This window comes from Poecilia reticulata, chromosome 6 (genome assembly GCF_904066995.2).
Source record: "Poecilia reticulata chromosome 6, P_reticulata-male-v2, whole genome shotgun sequence".
NCBI classification, from domain to species: Eukaryota; Metazoa; Chordata; class Actinopteri; order Cyprinodontiformes; family Poeciliidae; genus Poecilia; species Poecilia reticulata.
Window position 1 is genome coordinate 32,641,939 of NC_088835.1, and position 19,714 is coordinate 32,661,652.

The 19,714-nt window shown below is 46.2% G+C and overlaps 2 protein-coding genes and 1 long non-coding RNA gene across 6 annotated transcripts; 1 reads left to right on the plus strand and 2 right to left on the minus strand.

Annotated features, from left to right (window-relative positions):
- Positions 1-1,239: 1,239 nt before the first annotated feature.
- On the minus strand, positions 1,240-6,775 carry spata2l (spermatogenesis associated 2-like). Of its 4 annotated transcripts, XM_081608473.1 has the most exons (7): positions 6,646-6,775; positions 6,175-6,243; positions 6,016-6,083; positions 5,745-5,869; positions 3,770-4,074; positions 3,168-3,455; positions 1,240-2,092 (listed from the first exon to the last, which is right to left on the minus strand). In XM_081608473.1, the coding sequence occupies exons 5-7, from the start codon at positions 4,070-4,072 to the stop codon at positions 1,403-1,405; spliced, it is 1,281 nt and encodes a 426-aa protein (XP_081464599.1). In that variant the 5' UTR covers positions 4,073-4,074; positions 5,745-5,869; positions 6,016-6,083; positions 6,175-6,243; positions 6,646-6,775; the 3' UTR covers positions 1,240-1,402. The 4 variants fall into 4 exon arrangements, with proteins under 4 accessions (XP_081464599.1, XP_081464598.1, XP_008410938.2 ...); XM_081608472.1 differs by having other exon boundaries at positions 5,745-6,083; XM_008412716.3 differs by lacking the exon at positions 6,646-6,775 and having other exon boundaries at positions 5,745-6,475.
- Positions 6,776-10,657: 3,882 nt separating this feature from the next.
- Positions 10,658-14,417, plus strand: LOC103466843 (uncharacterized). Its single transcript, XM_008412719.3, has 6 exons — positions 10,658-10,840; positions 11,289-11,396; positions 12,727-12,866; positions 13,078-13,174; positions 13,350-13,474; positions 13,621-14,417. The coding sequence occupies exons 1-6, from the start codon at positions 10,756-10,758 to the stop codon at positions 13,795-13,797; spliced, it is 732 nt and encodes a 243-aa protein (XP_008410941.1). The 5' UTR covers positions 10,658-10,755; the 3' UTR covers positions 13,798-14,417.
- A 2,918-nt stretch (positions 14,418-17,335) lies between these two features.
- On the minus strand, positions 17,336-19,217 carry LOC145552063 (uncharacterized). The gene is made up of 2 exons (XR_014088020.1): positions 18,381-19,217; positions 17,336-17,896 (listed from the first exon to the last, which is right to left on the minus strand). It is a non-coding gene; the product is annotated as an uncharacterized LOC145552063 (long non-coding RNA).
- Between the last annotated feature and the right edge of the window lie 497 nt (positions 19,218-19,714).

The following is a 19,714-nucleotide window of genomic DNA, read 5'->3' on the forward strand; positions in this document are numbered from 1 at the left end:
TCCAGCTGTGGGGCGTTTGGTCCAGTTCTGGGTCTTTTGGTCCAGTTCTGGGTCGTTTGGTTCAGTTCTGGGGCGTTTGGTCCAGTTCTGGGGCGTTTAGTCCAGCTGTGGGGCGTTTGGTCCAGTTCTGGGTCGTTTGGTCCAGTTCTGGGTCTTTTGGTCCAGTTCTGGGTCTTTTGGTCCAGTTCTGGGTCGTTTGGTTCAGTTCTGGGTCATTTAGTCAGTTCTGGGGCGTTTGGTCCAGTTCTGGGGCGTTTGGTCCAGCTGTGGGGCATTTAGTCCAGCTGTGGGGCATTTAGTCCAGTTCTGGGGCGTTTGGTCCAGTTCTGGGGCGTTTGGTCCAGTTCTGGGGCGTTTGGTCCAGTTCTGGGGCGTTTGGTCCAGTTCTGGGGCGTTTGGTCCAGCTGTGGGGCGTTTGGTCCAGTTCTGGGTCATTTAGTCAGTTCTGGGGCGTTTGGTCCAGTTCTGGGGCATTTAGTCCAGTTCTGGGGCGTTTGGTCCAGTTCTGGGGCATTTAGTCCAGTTCTGGGGCGTTTGGTCCAGTTCTGGGGCGTTTGGTCCAGCTGTGGGGCGTTTGGTCCAGTTCTGGGGCATTTGGTCCAGTTCTGGGGCATTTAGTCCAGTTCTGGGGCGTTTGGTCCAGTTCTGGGGCGTTTGGTCCAGCTGTGGGGCGTTTGGTCCAGTTCTGGGGCATTTAGTCCAGTTCTGGGGCGTTTGGTCCAGTTCTGGGTCATTTAGTCCAGTTCTGGGGCGTTTGGTCCAGTTCTGGGGCGTTTGGTCCAGTTCTGGGTCGTTTGGTCCAGTTCTGGGTCGTTTGGTCCAGTTCTGGGGCGTTTAGTCCAGTTCTGGGGCGTTTGGTCCAGCTGTGGGGCGTTTGGTCCAGCTGTGGGGCGTTTGGTCCAGTTCTGGGGCGTTTGGTCCAGTTCTGGGGCGTTTGGTCCAGTTTTGGACTCCTGCAGCTTTTAGATGTGTCTCACTTCAACACACCTGAGTCAAATCATGAGGTCGTTAGCAGAACCTGCCTGCACCAAGGAGGTGATTCAGCTGTTGGATCCAGGTGTGTTGGACCAGGGAGACATTAAGAGCTGCAGGACTCCGGACCTCCAGGACCAGAACCAGGACTGCCCAGCCCTGAGTTAGACCAAGCGCAGCCAGACTCATTAATTTTGCTAAATTACTCTTAGCTAAATGCTGTTGAGAAGCAGTCAGGCCTCCTGAGCACAGATTTAAAAACACCCAGAAGGATAAAAAGGTCTTTATGATAAAACCAGACAGACGAACATTTTACTGCAGGGACGACAGAACAGGATCCACAACGGAGACCTGGCAACCTGCAGGTAAGAGTCACAGCAACGTGTTGCTCTCTCAGGCACCGAGGTTCGGCTCATTGAGCCGGAGGTCCTCAGACGGAGCTGGACAGGTCGGTGGACAGGTGGAAGCTGCGTCCACAGACGCAGGTCAGCGGGTTCTTGTACCAGCAGTCCCTGCAGAACTCGTCGCCGCAGTAGAGGCACAGGACGCGCGGCGTCCCGCAGCAGGACTTCCCGCAGGAACACGTCCCCAGGCGGCGGGTCCGGTGGGCCGAGCGGCACAGCCTGCCCTCCACGCAGGTGCTGCCGTGAACGGCTCTGCAGGTGAGGCACAGTAGGTGGGGGTTGGCGCTGGCCGCTTCGCAGTGGTAGCTGATTGGCTGAAGGGCGGCCGTGTCCTCGGGGACGGCGTCTCGGGGACGCTCCTCCCCTGTCTCCGGCCCCGTCTCTGGGACGCCGCTCGCCGGCTCCACCTGGTGGCGCTGCAGTCTGCAGTCGGTCAAGCGGACGCAAGTGACGTCATGGAGGACACCGCAGTCCAGGCAGCGCTGCAGACCGAGCGGAGGCGCACTGAGACAGCCGCAGAGGTCATGGGGTCGCCCTCTGTCCGCCTCCAGCGGCGGCGAGACGACCGGACCAAGCCTGCTGCGGGGCGCCGCCACCGGCCCGTTACTGCGCCGCTGGCCACCAGGGGGCGCCGTGCTGTCCTCCCGGTACAGGTCCAGCTGTCCCTCTGCGTCCTGCGGGACGGACAGCAGCCGCTCAGCGTTGTCGACGGCAACCTGCCCACAGACAAACATCCAGCTTCAGTCGCTTCCAGTGGCAGAAGAAGAACCGGGCCTTCAGAACCACCCGGACCAGAACCATCATAACCATAATCCTCCATCATGTCCAGACCTGGAGCTCCTAAATTATCGCTGACACGACAAAATGATTTGAAAAGACAAACTGCTGCTTTCATTCTGCCAACACAAAAGATTTTCATGATGAATATTTCTCACAGATTAAAAGTAGAGCGGCGATCATCTAGTGATGTAATCAGGGTAAGTCAAAACGTAGCAGTCGAACTGCGTGTCCATATTTTCATCATTTCAAAACTTTTGTTGCAAGTCCGTGTAAAAATGAGACAAACTATCCATGTTAGGAAGCTGAAGGTCTGTAAATAACTTAATTAGCCTAATATAATATATTGCTGCTTTCTTTCTGCAGACATGAACTGAAAACCCCCAAGGAAAAAAACAGAAATATTTAGTTATCAGGAGACAGACGTTCACAGAAACGTCACTTCCTGAACGTTATGGATCAAGAAATGATAAATATGGCTGCCGGTTCCTCCTCTTCATCACTCCATGTGGATTCTTCCTCCAAACGTTGATCACACAAATCGCTCTGATCAACTCCCTCCGCTTGTTACTCGGTCATTTAAGGTTTGACTTACCTGATGACGTCACAAGATGGCGCCGCATGCGACCCCATTACTACTGAGAAAAACATCAACACTGTGGAAGTTATACGACTCTGATTAATATTTATTATTAAAAGCTTTTGTGTTCACAGAACAAATGCAGTAGTTCATGTTTTCAACCATGGAAGCGGTTTTATCGCGTCAGTGATATTTAAAGGGCCGGTTACGGTTTAGAACCACCTGGTCAGGTGAGGCTCCACCTGGAGGTTCTGATGCAAACCGGGCTGAACTGGGTTCTGGAGAAACGGCTGCTATAAATACTTTAAGTGTTTTTCAGTTAAAAGCTGAAATTCGTGTTCAAGAAGCTCCTGTAAGGGAATCTGAGTAAATAAAGACGAGACCTGGAGACCAGGTGATGCGTTAAAGCGGAGGTCAAAGTTCAGCAGCCGTACCTGCAGCCGCTGGCCTCGTCGCCGCTCCCGCACCACGCCGAGCTCCCGGCGGGCGCCGCCACGCTTCCCCAGGGCGGCCAGCAGGAGGCGACACTCGCAGCGGGCCAGGAAGAAGGCGCAGGCCAGACGCAGCAGCTCCTGCGGCGCCACCGGGCCGCCGGCGGGCTGCAGGCGCAGCAACCGGGTCTGGGCCGGGCCGGGCCGGTACCCCAGCAGGCCGAACACCTCCTCTGTCTGCGGCGCCGAAAGTACCGGAGCGACGCAGTGGGTGAAGGTACCGGAGTACATCTGGACCGAAGGAGATGAAACGCCACAGCTTTAAACGCTCATGCTAACTTCATGCTAACATTTTCTCAGTTTAGCGCCTGTAAGAACATCGGGCGCCCCCTACAGGCCAGGCAGCTTCACAACACGGCTCGGCCTCAACGCTGAAAAAATCTACTTTTAGTTTAAATAAAACATTCAAATGTTTTCACATTTGGGAGAAATCTAGCAGATGTGGATGATTACAGATGAATCGTTTTAGCGTCTGAACAGTAATTATCGGTAATTAATAGTAATTATCCTGTAACTGCTGTTCGCCAGTCCGGGTCCGGCGGTACCTTGATCACCCGGTACTCCTCCCTCCAGGGGCCCAGGTACAGGTTCAGCGCCGCCTGCTCCAGAACCTCGAAGGTCCGGGCCAGGCCGCGCAGACCCGAACCGGGCCGGGCCTCCAGAACCTCTTCCATCAGCCGCAGCGGCTCCAGGCCCAGGCCGTGCAGCTCCCGGGGGTCGGAGGTCGCCAGGAGGCCCTCGACCTCTGACCTCAACGCCTCGTCCTGACAGGCCCGGCACGACCCCCGACCCAGGATCTGCTGCTCCAGAACCCGGTCGTACGCCTGGACCAGGTCCACACCGCGCATCTCTGAGGGACGAGAAGAACATCAGAACCAGAACTGGAACCGAGCGGGGTCGTGACCTCGTACAGGAAGCCAGACCTCGGAGCCCAGCGAGTCGACCTTCATCGTGAGGAAGAGGAGGATCGTGGCTTTAATATTCATCACTAACCAGTGCTGAATCTGAAAAGTGTGGAGTGTTGTTATAGCCTCCTGTCAGTCAGAACCTCCTACAGGTCTGCGCGTCTTCCCACAGATTCCAATGCATTCAGGTCTGGACTTTGACTAGGCCGTTCCAACCCATGAATCAGCTCTGAACTGAACCATATTTCTGGCTGCTGTAAGATGAACTTTGACCTCCGTCTCAGCTGAGTGTCTTAATTACCTCTGCCCATCTTCCCACAGTATGATGCTGCCACCACCATAATAAATAGCTATTTAAAACATTTTTATTTTTAAGGTTTTTACTTGTGAAAATGATGAAAACTATTTTCAGTGATGATGTCATTTCCTGTCTCTCCGTCAGCTGTCATCAGCAGCCAGAAAAAGAATCCAGAAATAATCAAACCAGAAGTTTAAATGCAACCAAACGTGTAAAGTTATTAAAGTCAGTTTTTTAGTGTTTGGGGAGAAAAAAGGCTTAATTGAATTTCCGGATCGGAAGCCAACTTCAGCGCCCCGAACGCTGAAGTCAGGTTGTGATTCAGAGGTAAAGGGCCATTCCCTGTTTTTAAGAAAGTTTTTAAATAAGATTTTAAGAATAAAAACTTTTTCTTTACTATGACGTCTGTTGTTTATTACTCATTACTTTATGTTTCTGCCAAGGGTTTGGACCGGGTCAGGCAGAACCTGAAGACGGTTCCGACCATCTGAGGGTTTGGACCGGGTCAGGCAGAACCTGAAGACGGTTCCGACCATCTGAGGGTTTGGACCGGGTCAGGCAGAACCTGGAGACGGTTCTGACCATCTGAGGGTTTGGACCGGGTCGGGCAGAACCTGAAGACGGTTCTGACCATCTGAGGGTTTGGACCGGGTCAGGCAGAACCTGGATTACATGATGGTAGTAAAATTCTGGGTATTTTTGTGTCATCATCAGAGGTCCAGATTGGATCAGAACCAGAACTGCTGCTCTGGACCCACTGCAGGTCCAACCCGGACGTAATGGCACCAAACAAACCGTTTGGTTCTGGTTTTTGAACCAGTTGTTCTTCATTCATAAACTGCAGCAGAATCAATGCAGATCAACACCAAGTTGAACTGGGACGGGACCGACCGGTCCAGTTCGACCGGTCCAGTTCGACCGGTTTGTTTTAAACTCAGCTCCGTTTATGCTCATTTAATGTCTGTCCAGAAAAATGAAACCGTTTAAAACCATAAACATGTTTTCATGAATCTGAAGGACCGGTAGAAAAGTTCGGTTCAGATTCGGTTCGGTTTTAAACTCTAGATAATCCAAAATAGACCCGATTCATTAAACCACTGAACCACCGAACCGGAAGCTAACTTCAGCGCCGTTTAAAGTTCTGAGGTTGATCCAAAGGAAAGTTCGGTTCTGTCCCCGAATAAAAGCTCGGTTCTGGTCAACCCAAAGGCGTTAATTCTGAGGTTCGCCTCCGCTGGGCTTTCAGCAATAATCATTTCTCGGTCCTGGACCCGCGCTGCGGTTCGGACATGGGTCCAAACAGAAACGGAACCTCACCTGCAGCTGGACCTCGCAGATCTTCTTCTTCTTCCTTTCTGTGTTAGATGATCGCAGGAGACTTATGGGTGGCAGCGCCGCCTCCTGGTCATGAGCGGAACATCCTTTGTTTCCACCCACCTGTCCTGGATGTAAATGAATAAAGTTTCTCTTTATTTCCTTTAGTTCTGGTGGTAAAAAGACATTAATTATATTTATGTTAGCCACTGTGTGGGAGGAAGAGGAGGAAGAGGATGAGGGGGAGGAGCCTCGATAAGATAAACATTGTCACGTGTTTCGGGTATTTCCCAGCAGGGAGCGCTTCATATTCCCACCAGGCTCCCCCGCAGCTTCCACCTGCTGTTTTATATTTAAACATATGAAAATTAGGCCAATAAACAGTAAGCATATAAACAGTGACGTGTATAAAATACTGAGTATTTATACTCACATTTGCACTGACATTAGCTCATATGTTGCAGAAATCTAAGGTTTCCTATCTGAAGTAAAGTTCTTTATGCTAAATCAGTCCAATCAAACAAGAGTAGAAATAATATTAGTCAAGAAAAAGACTAATACTAAGTACAGTGCATTAAATTATTCTTATTAGTACTTTCCCAAAATAAGTTACTAAAGTAAATGTAACCAGTACTACCCACTTTTGAACATAGATAGAATTAGTAGCCTACTCTTGTTAACAAGCTTTAACATGATATATTGGCATTAGCTAGTCACCATGTAGGCAACATTAGCTACTCATGTAACTAACATTAGCTACTCATGTAACTAACATTAGCTACTCATGTAGCCAACATTAGCTAGTCACCATGTAGCTAACATTAGCTAGTCACCATGTGGCTAACATTAGCTAATTGTTTTTTAATGAGAAGTAATTGAAAGAATCTCGCTGATTTCCATTTACCTGCCTGATCGGTTAACACTTTGCATGCAGGTTGGTTTTTAATGGCCGACATCTGAACGAGCCGTGGGGTTCCGGAAGCAGGAGGCCCCGCCGCCATCTTGTGCCTCGGACTGAAGCCCTGAAAGAGGAGGGACGGCTGGAGGTGGACATTTTGCTTGGACAACAGATGAGCTTTTTGAACAAGAAGGGGGCCAAATACCTCGAATTAGTTTTTTAATTCCACAAACTATTTGTTCAGGAACATCTTTCCCAAAAAATTGACTATGTGCACATTGACTGAATTTACTGACTGAACTGTATATTGAAATGTAATTTTTTTCTCCTGGAAAAGAAATGAGCTTCCTTAAGCTATAACGTAAGAAACCTACCCTTATTTTTCTGAATATTTTGTTTTTTCTGAGGGTGGACAATTTAAGTTTTGTTAATCTTCATGAAGGTAATTGGTGTTATCTGAATTATTATTCTTTTGTGGGGAAAGAAAAATAAACTGGAGTTGTTGAATTTATTTATCATCCTCCTGTGTGATCCTAGAACAAAAGTAACGACCGCTGAGTTTATCGCTAATTACAATTAGAAGGTTAAGTTTCTTATACTTTGTCTTCCTGTGGTTGTTGACTTGGCAGTAGGAAATTAATAACATAGGAATAATAACTTTATATCCCTTTTAACAGGTTAAACTTGATTCTGCTGTGGAAACGAAGGGAAGGAAGTTTGTGCTCAGCTGGGAAAATCCTGTGGATCACATGGTGGGACGTCTGCTTCAAACTGCTCACTGCAGTATAGCATCGTCTGTCATCCACCAGTTCAGACTGGAACCAGTTCACTGCAGACTGGAACCAGTTCACTGCAGACTGGAACCAGTTCAGACTGGAACCAGTTCAGACTGGAACCAGTTCAGACTGGAACCAGTTCAGACTGGAACCAGTTCACTGCAGACTGGAACCAGTTCACTGCAGACTGGAACCAGTTCAGACTGGAACCAGTTCAGACTGGAACCAGTTCAGACTGGAACCAGTTCAGACTGGAACCAGTTCACTGCAGACTGGAACCAGTTCACTGCAGACTGGAACCAGTTCAGACTGGAACCAGTTCAGACTGGAACCAGTTCAGACTGGAACCAGTTCAGACTGGAACCAGTTCAGACTGGAACCAGTTCACTGCAGACTGGAACCAGTTCACTGCAGACTGGAACCAGTTCACTGCAGACTGGAACCAGTTCAGACTGGAACCAGTTCAGACTGGAACCAGTTCAGACTGGAACCAGTTCACTGCAGACTGGAACCAGTTCACTGCAGACTGGAACCAGTTCAGACTGGAACCAGTTCACTGCAGACTGGAACCAGTTCACTGCAGACTGGAACCAGTTCAGACTGGAACCAGTTCAGACTGGAACCAGTTCAGACTGGAACCAGTTCAGACTGGAACCAGTTCACTGCAGACTGGAACCAGTTCACTGCAGACTGGAACCAGTTCAGACTGGAACCAGTTCAGACTGGAACCAGTTCAGACTGGAACCAGTTCAGACTGGAACCAGTTCAGACTGGAACCAGTTCACTGCAGACTGGAACCAGTTCACTGCAGACTGGAACCAGTTCAGACTGGAACCAGTTCAGACTGGAACCAGTTCAGACTGGAACCAGTTCACTGCAGACTGGAACCAGTTCACTGCAGACTGGAACCAGTTCAGACTGGAACCAGTTCACTGCAGACTGGAACCAGTTCACTGCAGACTGGAACCAGTTCAGACTGGAACCAGTTCAGACTGGAACCAGTTCAGACTGGAACCAGTTCACTGCAGACTGGAACCAGTTCACTGCAGACTGGAACCAGTTCAGACTGGAACCAGTTCAGACTGGAACCAGTTCAGACTGGAACCAGTTCAGACTGGAACCAGTTCAGACTGGAACCAGTTCACTGCAGACTGGAACCAGTTCACTGCAGACTGGAACCAGTTCAGACTGGAACCAGTTCAGACTGGAACCAGTTCAGACTGGAACCAGTTCACTGCAGACTGCCATCCCCAAGGACCCAACATGTTTGTCTTAAGTTGTAAACCCTGAGTACATAATGTTGAAATAAAATTGATGTCTTTTGTAAATACATTTTCTCTATCAATGACTTAAATTAACTGTAGTAATTATGTTTGTGTAACGTAGTAACCATGTACAGTGTTTAATATAATTATTAAATAATGTTTTAAAGAAACAGCCACAAACTTTATGTCTTTGTTCCACAATAGCAGCTTTAATTTGAGCATTTCCTCTCCTCCACATACTTTGTTGCCAGATGTGTAAAATTTACAAAAAGAAGCAATTTAAATGTAAAAGTTGCACATATGTAGATTAATCAAGAGAAGCTATTTACAATAGTTTTTACAGAAACAACATCAATTCATTTATTAATAGATACACAAAGATGTCATTTCTAACAGCTGCTAGCAGTAGTGAGTCCATCCATGAAGTGAGACTTGCAGGAGCAGAGAGGCTCTGAACTGGTTTGTCCTTTTAAATCAAGAGGCCCAGGATACTTTGACTAGGCAGCAGATGTCCCACAGCTGATTGGCTGAACCTGCCATGGACAGAGGAACAGGATCATCCCAGATATGGCAGGTTGTTGGTCGGCTACTGTTGAGAAAGATGGACAACAAAATAAGGAGAAATTATGAATCACATCAGAATATGGAAATTATTAGGCAGATGGCGCTTAAATCAATATTTAAAATGCTTTTTTAACAACAGTGTTGGAAGATGTCAGTGATTTTAGTGAAACTTTTAACAGCACATGTGTTTCCTAACTGTGGCTAAAGCTGCTGCTAGCTGGTTTACTCTCCGATCGGAGGCTGTTTATTATATACACAGTTAGAGAATGATGGCTTGACAATGAGTAATGATGGTTATCTAACACTTTAATGCTGTTATTATTAACCTTGCCTTTTATTATATTCTTAAGTTAATGAGTATCCGTGAATTTTTCAGTCAAGTTTCCTGAGGCAAAATCACAGCGGAAGTAAAGATTCACCTCTTCGAGTTGTTATGGCGTCACTGTGAAAAGGGTCTATTGTCTGGTCAGACCACTGAACGCCACATGAAGCGTTTGGTGGTTTACATCTGCTGACCACATCATCCAAATCCCAAAGCTGTACATTTTAAAAAGTGCCAGAATAATGAAATAATCAGCTGAACTTTTATCGTTATGTTCAGGCGAGAAATTAACTTCACACATCAGAACCAGAACCTGGAGGTTCTCCATTGTTACAAACCGCAGCAGAGAGCCGACCAGCTGCTGCTCACTACCTGGGTAGAACCGGACCGGACCGGACCGGACCGAACCGGACCGGACCGGACATTTAACACCTGGGTGAAGTTCACCTTCTTCAAATCAGACAAAATGGGTGTCAAACGTTTGTGCAGCAAAAATTTTAAAGATATAAAGAAAGTTGGATTTCATAAAAGTTGAGGGGCTGGTTGACCTTTTGACCTTTACACTTTCATCAATATCTTCAAAGCCAAAGCAGCACAAACGAACATTTTTGCTGCACAAACGTTTGACACCCATTTTGTCTGATTTGAAGAAGGTGAAACTTCACCCAGGTCAGTCCAGCTGAACTCCGTCCACCAGATGGCGCTGCGTCGCTGCTCTGCATGATTCACTCATTCATAACGGGCTGATCTCTACATGAGGTCATGTATTTATGCTGATGCTGCAGTAGAACCAAACGGGTCGAACCGGTATAATATATACAAATATAATGATCAGATTCCTTCAGCAATAATCAAATCTTTAATAATAATTGTAATAATTACCACTAATAATAGCAGGAATGGGGCAAATGCATAACATCAGATTTTGTGAAAAACATATTTGAGTATTTTTTTAATCAACAGCTAAAATAAAAGATTTATGCAAAACTGAATTAAAATCATAATTGAGTCTTATCTTCATCCTGACACCCAGCAGAACAAAAGCTTCCTAAGCTCCGCCCCTCCGAGGCCCGAGAGGGGCGGAGCCGCTCCTCCGCCTCGGTCTGCAGCTCCGCCGCGGCCCAGAAGCGGTCCGCTTCAGGTCCAGTTCACACGAACCAGAACCTTCTCTGCTTGTCCATCTGCGGTCATGTCCAACTCAGAGCGGGTCGCGTTGGTTCTGGGAGGAGCGGGGACGGTGGGCTCTGGTATAGTCAAAGCCCTGCTGGATAAAGGTATGTTATTATGATTATTATGATTATTATTATTATTATTATTATTATTATTATTATTATTATTATTATTATGATTATCATCATCATCATCATCATCGTCGTCGTCGTCGTCGTCGTCGTTGTTGTTGTTGTTGTTGTTATTATTATTATTATTATTATGATTATTATGATTATGATGATTATTATTATATTTGGTTATTCAGCGCAGTTTCGCGCATCGTGTATTTTAGTTTTTATGAGTTTTTCTGGCTGAACTATTTATAATCTTTTGTTTTTAAGCGATTTAAAACCAACCGAACCGGAACCGGAAACATCCCACATTATATTCTATAATCTCACATCTTCAGTCAAACCGACAGCATAAAGTCATTAACTGAGTTTAATCATCTCCCCCCGTGACGCGGTTCTTCCCGCTGAGAGCCACAGACAGATTTCAGGGTCGTTTCAGGGTTCAAGGCGGCGGTGATCTCCAGAGACGGCGGCCGATTGGAGAGACTCGGTTCCTTCGTCTCTCCCAGCAGCAAGGACAACCTCATCGCTGTGGTGGGAAACGTGGGTGAGTTGGCCCACAGCATGATGCTTCTATTGGTGAACGGCAATAAGAGAACAATAAATCAGTCCAGCAGAACATTATGACCACCTGCCAGGTCCTGTCTTTCTGCTGGAGCAGCTCCACCAAGTAGTCCCGTCCCGACAGATTTATAGCTTAGCTGCTAGCATGTTGAGCAGGAGTTCTGCTCAACAGGGGGTGTTGGGGGAGTGGGTTTCCATGGTGACCTAGAGGTCCCATTTCTTCTTCAACCATTTTTGCTGCTTAAGTTCTCAGTGCTTGAATTTACTGGTGAGTATAAAACTGCAGATGCAAAACATCAATGTGTTAGCACGCTAACGTTAAATCAATGTGTTAGCACGCTAACGTTAAATCAATGTGTTAGCACGCTAATGTTAAATCAATGTGTTAGCACGCTAACGTTAAATCAATGTGTTAGCACGCTAACGTTAAATCAATGTGTTAGCACGCTAATGTTAAATCAATGTGTTAGCACGCTAACGTTAAATCAATGTGTTAGCACGCTAATGTTAAATCAATGTGTTAGCACGCTAACGTTAAATCAATGTGTTAGCACGCTAACGTTAAATCAATGTGTTAGCACGCTAACGTTAAATCAATGTGTTAGCACGCTAACGTTAAATCAATGTGTTAGCACGCTAACGTTAAATCAATGTGTTAGCACGCTAACGTTAAATCAATGTGTTAGCACGCTAATGTTAAATCAATGTGTTAGCACGCTAACGTTAAATCAATGTGTTAGCACGCTAACGTTAAATCAATGTGTTAGCACGCTAACGTTAAATCAATGTGTTAGCACGCTAACGTTAAATCAATGTGTTAGCACGCTAACGTTAAATCAATGTGTTAGCATGCTAATGTTAAATCAATGTGTTAGCACGCTAACGTTAAATCAATGTGTTAGCACGCTAACGTTAAATCAATGTGTTAGCACGCTAACGTTAAATCAATGTGTTAGCATGCTAACGTTAAATCAATGTGTTAGCATGCTAATGTTAAATCAATGTGTTAGCACGCTAACGTTAAATCAATGTGTTAGCACGCTAACGTTAAATCAATGTGTTAGCATGCTAATGTTAAATCAATGTGTTAGCACGCTAACGTTAAATCAATGTGTTAGCACGCTAACGTTAAATCAATGTGTTAGCATGCTAATGTTAAATCAATGTGTTAGCACGCTAACGTTAAATCAATGTGTTAGCACGCTAACGTTAAATCAATGTGTTAGCACACTAACGTTAAATCAACGCGTTTACATGCTAACATGATGATTTAAGGTTGAGACACCACGCAGACGTGCTCTCCGTGTGTCCAGGCTCAGAGGACGGAGCGCAGCAAGCGAAGCAGCAGCTGCTGCAGCAGGTGGGGAAGGTGACAGACGTGGTTTCTGCCCTGGGCTTCAGCTGGTGGCAGGGCGGCCCGCCACACACGCAGACCCTCCAGGACCTGCACTGGGTCAGCACACAGTGACTTTCCCTGCTGTCCTCTCCTGTTCTTCCCGTCCCCCCTGTCCCCTGCTGTCCTCTCCTGTTCTTCCCGTCCCTCATGTCCCCTGCTGTCCTCTCCTGTTCTTCCCGTCCCTCATGTCCCCTGCTGTCCTCTCCTGTTCTTCCCGTCCCTCATGTCCCCTGCTGTCCTCATGCATCCTGCCTGTCGTCCTCTGCAGGTTTTGGACGCGCTGCTGTTCAGCACCTTCGTCTCTTGGAAGACGTTCTTCCCCCTGGTGAGGGACGATCCGTCCTGCAGCTACACCTTCATCACAGGTAACCGTGGCAAAGTTCTCACACCGATCTCACACGGCGTCGCCATTGGCAACAAGATGTTCCACTGTAGAGATACTGTTTGTTCTCTAATGTTCTCTAACAAACCCTGAAGAAACATGTTGGGGAGGGGCAGCTCCCAGTAATCCCAGTCTGCTCCGTGTGGCTCTGCCTCCAGGGGGAGCCGGAGAGCAGCTGCTGATGCCGGGGACCGGCTTCCTGACGGTCGGCGCCGCCAGCGCGCTGGCCTTCTGCCAGGTGCTGCGAGACGAATACCCGCAGGTAGACTGCAGGCTGTGCCAGGTGAGCCACCGAGCTCTGACCTCTGACCCCTGACCCCTGCAGCCCTTTTAATGTTTTCATGTTTTAGTTGTTTTGCTAAGTCTGCCATTTTTTACGGCTCATCTCCCAGCATGCAGTTCTTCCAGCCTCCTCTTCCTCTCCAACAGGTGAAGATCAACACAGGTGTGGCGACTCCGGAGCGCCTGGCGCCTGGCTACCTGAACCATCTGGACCTGGGCGTTGCCGTGGCAACCTTGGTGGAGCGGGGAAGCTCCTCCCACCGCGTGTTCACAGTCGGCAGTCCTGCAGACCTGAAGACGCAGCTGCTGGATGGGAACCTCTAGAACCCAACAGAACCGGTTCTGGTTCCGTCCAGATTCAGGCTAAAAGAATTTCTGTAAACAGAACCGAAAATTTTCTGTCCAAAACATTAAAACATGTTGAAAAGAAAAACCCTGAGGAATTCTGGGAGATTTTTTAACAAACTGAGTTCTGGAGAAAAGTTCTGACCGCAGATCCAAGTTCTGACAGTCTGGTTCTGGTTCTGGTTCTGGTTGCGCCTGCTGACTGATTGCCTGTGGCAGGTTGCCGTGGTGACCCAGGCTGACGAGTTTCCGGCTGACAGCCGACCGGACGCAGCGAAGCGGCAGGAAATCGTGTCACTTCGGGTCGCGGCGTCTTTCTGACGAGTCCTAGTGGACCGGCCCGTGGAGACGAGGAGGACGGGACCCGTTGACCCGTCTGGTTCTGGTTCTGGACCCGTTGACCCGTCTGGTTCTGGTTCTGGACCCGTTAACCCGTCTGGTTCTGGACCCGTTGACCCGTCTGGTTCTGGTTCTGGACCCGTTGACCCGTCTGGTTCTGGTTCTGGACACGTTGACCCGTCTGGTTCTGGACCCGTTGACCCGTCTGGTTCTGGTTCTGGACCCGTTAACGGGTCGTGTGTGGTTGTTTTGTAAATAAAGATGTTTATAATATTGAACGGTAAAAACTGAATTTGTTTTATTGCATATAAACTCTATGGTGGGTTTGGGTCACCATGGTGGGTTTGGGTCACCATGGTGGGTTTGGGTCACCATGGTGGGTTTGGGTCACCATGGTGTCGTTTGGGTCACCATGGTGGGTTTGGGTCACCATGGTGGGTTTGGGTCACCATGGTGTCGTTTGGGTCACCATGGTGGGTTTGGGTCACCATGGTGGGTTTGGGTCACCATGGTGTCGTTTGGGTCACCATGGCGGGTTTGGGTCACCATGGTGGGTTTGGGTCACCATGGTGGGTTTGGGTCACCATGGTGGGTTTGGGTCACCATGGTGGGTTTGGGTCACCATGGTGTCGTTTGGGTCACCATGGTGGGTTTGGGTCACCATGGTGGGTTTGGGTCACCATGGTGGGTTTGGGTCACCATGGTGTCGTTTGGGTCACCATGGTGGGTTTGGGTCACCATGGTGGGTTTGGGTCACCATGGTGGGTTTGGGTCACCATGGTGGGTTTGGGTCACCATGGTGGGTTTGGGTCACCATGGTGTCGTTTGGGTCACCATGGTGGGTTTGGGTCACTATGGTGTCGTTTATGAATTATAGCTGATATTTTAGTGTTAAACGTTATTATTGGTTCCAAACGTTGTAAAGTTTGTGCTGTTTTTGGTTTGTTTTTATCGTGAATGTTTATTTCCAGCAAAACTCTCGGTTCATCAGCTGCAATGAACATTTGTCAAAAAAATAAAGGGAAAATTTAAACAACACAATATAAATCCAAGTAAATCAAACAGGGACAGTTTGATATATATATATATATATACAGGGGTGAAAATAATTTTAAATTCTTGGGGGTACTATAACAAAAAAAATGTATATATATGATTAATTTTTTTGCGAAGCGATAAAAGCTGGTATCTCTTGAACTGCTACAAAATAAATCTGTATTTCCTCCTTCAGCCCACTGGCTGCCATGTTGACACCTTGAGATGCCATGAGACCTAAATCCTGAACATCATGGCATGGAGAGCATCCCAGTTTTCCATGTCTGGCATATAACCATTCATTTTATCTTTTAAACTGGTTCTACTGGTCCTGTGTCCAGACAGAGGGATAATCAGTAGCCCAGCATCATGACCTGTTGGTTCTGAAGATCCTGCAGCTTCTCTTCCTAACCTGGCGCCTCCTCACCCTGACTCTCACACTGACAGGAGGAACCACAGAGCTCTGTTAGGTTAAAGCTCATCTTCTGAAGTTGGGATGTTTTTCCTCCAACAGGTTCCAGAGGAATCACCTCAAACCAGATGTTGGATTTTATCTCACTGTCATTTGTTAGAGCCTCATTTTCAACAGTGGAGCTATAAAGGTTGAAAAAGGTTATTATTTTAGAGAAAATCTCATCAACATCAATATTTCCACTAAATAAGAGGCAAAAAAAGTCTGATAAAGTAAAAGCCTCTCAGACTCTGAGCTCAAGGCACCAAACTATATTTTTATATTAGACCATTAATTTAATTTCACATAATTATGGCTGTAGAAGCCATTAGTTTGTTAAATACTTAATGAAACATATTTACCGTGTTTGATGTTTGTTGTAAATGACATATAATCACACAGATCGAGGTAATTAGTCCAAGTTTGTCGTTTATTGAACGTTCAGAAACTACAGCGGCTGTAAAGGTCAAAGGTAAACAACCTGAACAGGTGATCAACTCTAAACCAATCACACCTTTTTACTCTCTGCCATTTAAACACACCAGTTGCCATGGCAACCTGCTGCGCTCCACAAGCCGACCAGAGATTAGTTAAAAACATTCAGTCCGTTACATCAGGTTTTCAGGCTTGATATTTATTTAGCATCATTAATAACCTCATGAACACAGAGATGGTTGGTTAGTTCATTTTAATCTCCTGCTGGTTATTTTGGTTATGGAACCGAAACGCACAGAATTGCGCAACACCTTGTTGAAACAATAATCACTGAGATTATTGTTGTTGTTGTTGTTGTTGTTGTTGTTGTTGTTGGGTCATTAATTTGAACACGTTGTGTTGATTTTTTTATTGTTCTTTAATAAAGTTCTGAACGTTTTAAGCCAATCAGAGGACCTGCTGCTCTCAGCCAATCAGAGGACCTGCTGCTCTCAGCCAATCAGAGGACCTGCTGCTCTCAGCCAATCAGAGGACCTGCTGCTCTCAGCCAATCAGAGGACCTGCTGCTCTCAGCCAATCAGAGGACCTGCTGCTCTAGTTAAACACGATCAGTTCAGAAACGATATGAAATGAGAAAAAGTTATTTATTAACTGATTAAGTGTTTTAGATTGTTGTTAAAAACTAATCAGTCACGGCTGATCAGTGAACCCAGAGATGTTTTACAGCTGACAGCCGCTCCTCTCTAGCAGGTGCTGCGTTCCCCCGCTAAACCTTTTAGGGGTAGCGGCACCTGCCGGCCCCCTTTACTTTCACCCCTGGGAACAGAAGAATCAATGAAACCATATTTAATTGTCACATGTTGTAATTATTAAAATGATTTGTCTAATCCTGGTTTATGTTGGACGTCAGTGGTTGTGTTGGGTTTTCTTTTATGTCAGATTTGACAATAAAGACATTTGATGTTTTAGTGTCTTGGGAGAGCAGTGCATGCTGGGAGATTAACCTTTTCTTGGATTTCTAATCGGCTCTGATTCCTTATATTTGGCTACATGTTGAATTTTAGTTCTGCAGCACCATTAAATCTGTTTCTGCTGTGAAGGACTGATATATCTCTGCTAATCAAACTAGAAATAAAGTGGAACTTTGCAGAAGGTGAGAAATATTGAGGTGGAGGGTTAATTATTATCTAAGAATCATTTTATTGTGAAGATCATCTCAAAGTTCTCATAGAAATCAGAGATTTTCCTCTTTCTGGCTCCATTTCAGACAATCAAGTTTATTTCTGCCGCACGTTTCAGCAACAATGCAGTTCAAAGAGATTTACGTCATAAAATCACAAAAATATAAAGTCATAAATAAACAACATGATCTACAACTGAGGAAACCAGAAACAGACATTTCATGTTGATGATCATCATCAATATGTTGGTCAATGTTCCTTTTATTTTGGCCACTGAAGACAAATATCGTCCTCTGCGCGACCAAATGAACAACAACCCATGATGCAGCGCGGCTCATCCCGCTTTTATTTTGAAAACCGACACGCAAAATGAAGCAGTCACGTGACCCAGGTGACGCGAGGCCTCGTTTGTTGCCAGTCACGTGGTTTTCAGCAAAACGACACGAGCCTCGAAGCGGGGCCTCATCGGACACGCCCCCTTTTTACTCGGTACCTGGAAGCCTGGATCCAGATGGACCATCAGTACCGAGTTCAGGTGATGTTCAGGTGATGTTCAGGTGATGTTCAGGTGATGTTCAGGTGATGTTCAGGTGAGGTTCAGGTGAGGTTCAGGTGAGGTTCAGGTGAGGTTCGCTGCCTGCCTCTATATTAATAGTTTTATATTTCCACAAAATGTGTTATTTTATGTATTTGTCTGCTTCTACCTGACTGCTGTGTTCCTCTGTGTACTATAAGAGGTTTGGTCCTCCAACTCCGCCTTATTTTCTTCTTCTTTTGTTCAGGGTCCTCCAGGACTATTATAAATATTAAGTTATTAATTTCCTCTTTTGTTATTCGTTCCACTGGGGAGAGGCGAGTTTTATAATCTATTGTAATCCTTTCATTTATATTGTTCAAATGTTTATTTTTCCTTCTGTATTAATGATAAGTGTTTGGATATTTTCATTTGAGTTGCTATTACACCTTTATATCATTTGATGCTAACTATTATTTTGTATAGATCGGGTTGGAGAACTGGAGCACATGCTAGGTGCTAATGCTAATATCTCCCGATTGACAGATTAAATAAACGGAGACTTGATGTCTGATCACCACACAACGCAGAAATCCACCGGTCACACCTGCGCACCTACAGCTGCTTGTTCATTATAGCGCTTTTCACCAGCAGAACCGTATTTACCTCCACATTTGATCGTGTAAATACGGTAATGGTTCCGGTCGAGAGCCAAAGTTAGTGAACGTTCCCGTTTGGGTGGAAGTGAAAGGAGCTTCGCCTGGTCGGCAGCTGGACTCAGTGACAAATCTTGTTTGTCCCTTTGTTTTAAACTGTTTCTTTAATTAGGGATCGCAGCTGTTAGCCGCACACTGACCGCTGCTGCTTTGCCCGGACGGAGTCGCGGCTTATTTAGCGGTCAGGAGAGACCGGCGTGTGGGACCCGGCCCCCCCACGGCCCCCCGAGACCAGAACACGGAGCGGCTCTGGTTCGGAGTGGATTTCTCGTTTCGCTGTGCCGGTCAAGCACTGCTGCGACTTTTATGGTTTAATTTACACACATATTTTATATATACCTTTTACTGCCTGTATTTGAACATTTTGTCTTTATTCGTTTTGTTTCCCTGGCCGAGCTGTGAATCTGACACGTGACAAAACCCAGTCTGAATGGTTGGAGCTCCGTTAAAACTGTTTGTGCAACTTTCGTCTTTGAGATATTAAAAGTTATAATTTGGGCCGATGACGTCACCATCCCCCATATTGGCCAAAACAAACCAAAGTGGGCTAATTCGTTTAAACTTCAGATTTCCAGCTGTTGTTCAATGTGCGCCTTTTGTTTTGAGCTTCAATAAAGATTCAGAACATGAAGAAATTTCTCATTTCAAGAAATGTTTTAAGATAGAAATGTTTTCTCACCAATATGGCGTTTTCTCTCTCTCTCTTTCTCTCTCTCTCCCTCTCTTTCTCTCTCTCTCCCTCTCTTTCTCTCTCTCTCCCTCTCTTTCTCTCTCTCTCCCTCTCTTTCTCTCTCTCTCCCTCTCTCTCTCCCTCTCTTTCTCTCTCTCTCCCTCTCTCTCTCCCTCTCTTTCTCTCTCTCTCTGTCTTTCTCTCTCTCCCCCCATGCAGCCTGACCCTAACATGTGTATAATCTTCCTTTGCTCTGGTTTCCTAGTTGGTCTGAACAATTATATTCACATTGTTGATTTACTTTCTGCTGATTATGCAGGAAACGGTAATATGCGAGATCCTGCGTCACTGGTTCAACAAAGTTCATCTAAGTAATGTACCTAATATTTAGTAAATATATTTTAAATGCAAGAATTTTCCTTTCATCCCGTTTCTGACATGAAATGTGTTGAAGGATTTTTAAAAGCATTTTTGCGACGTAGTTCTCATGTATTTTTATTCTTTTTATAAATCATTATTGACTTGAAACGTCTCAACCTGGACCTGCGTCCTTTC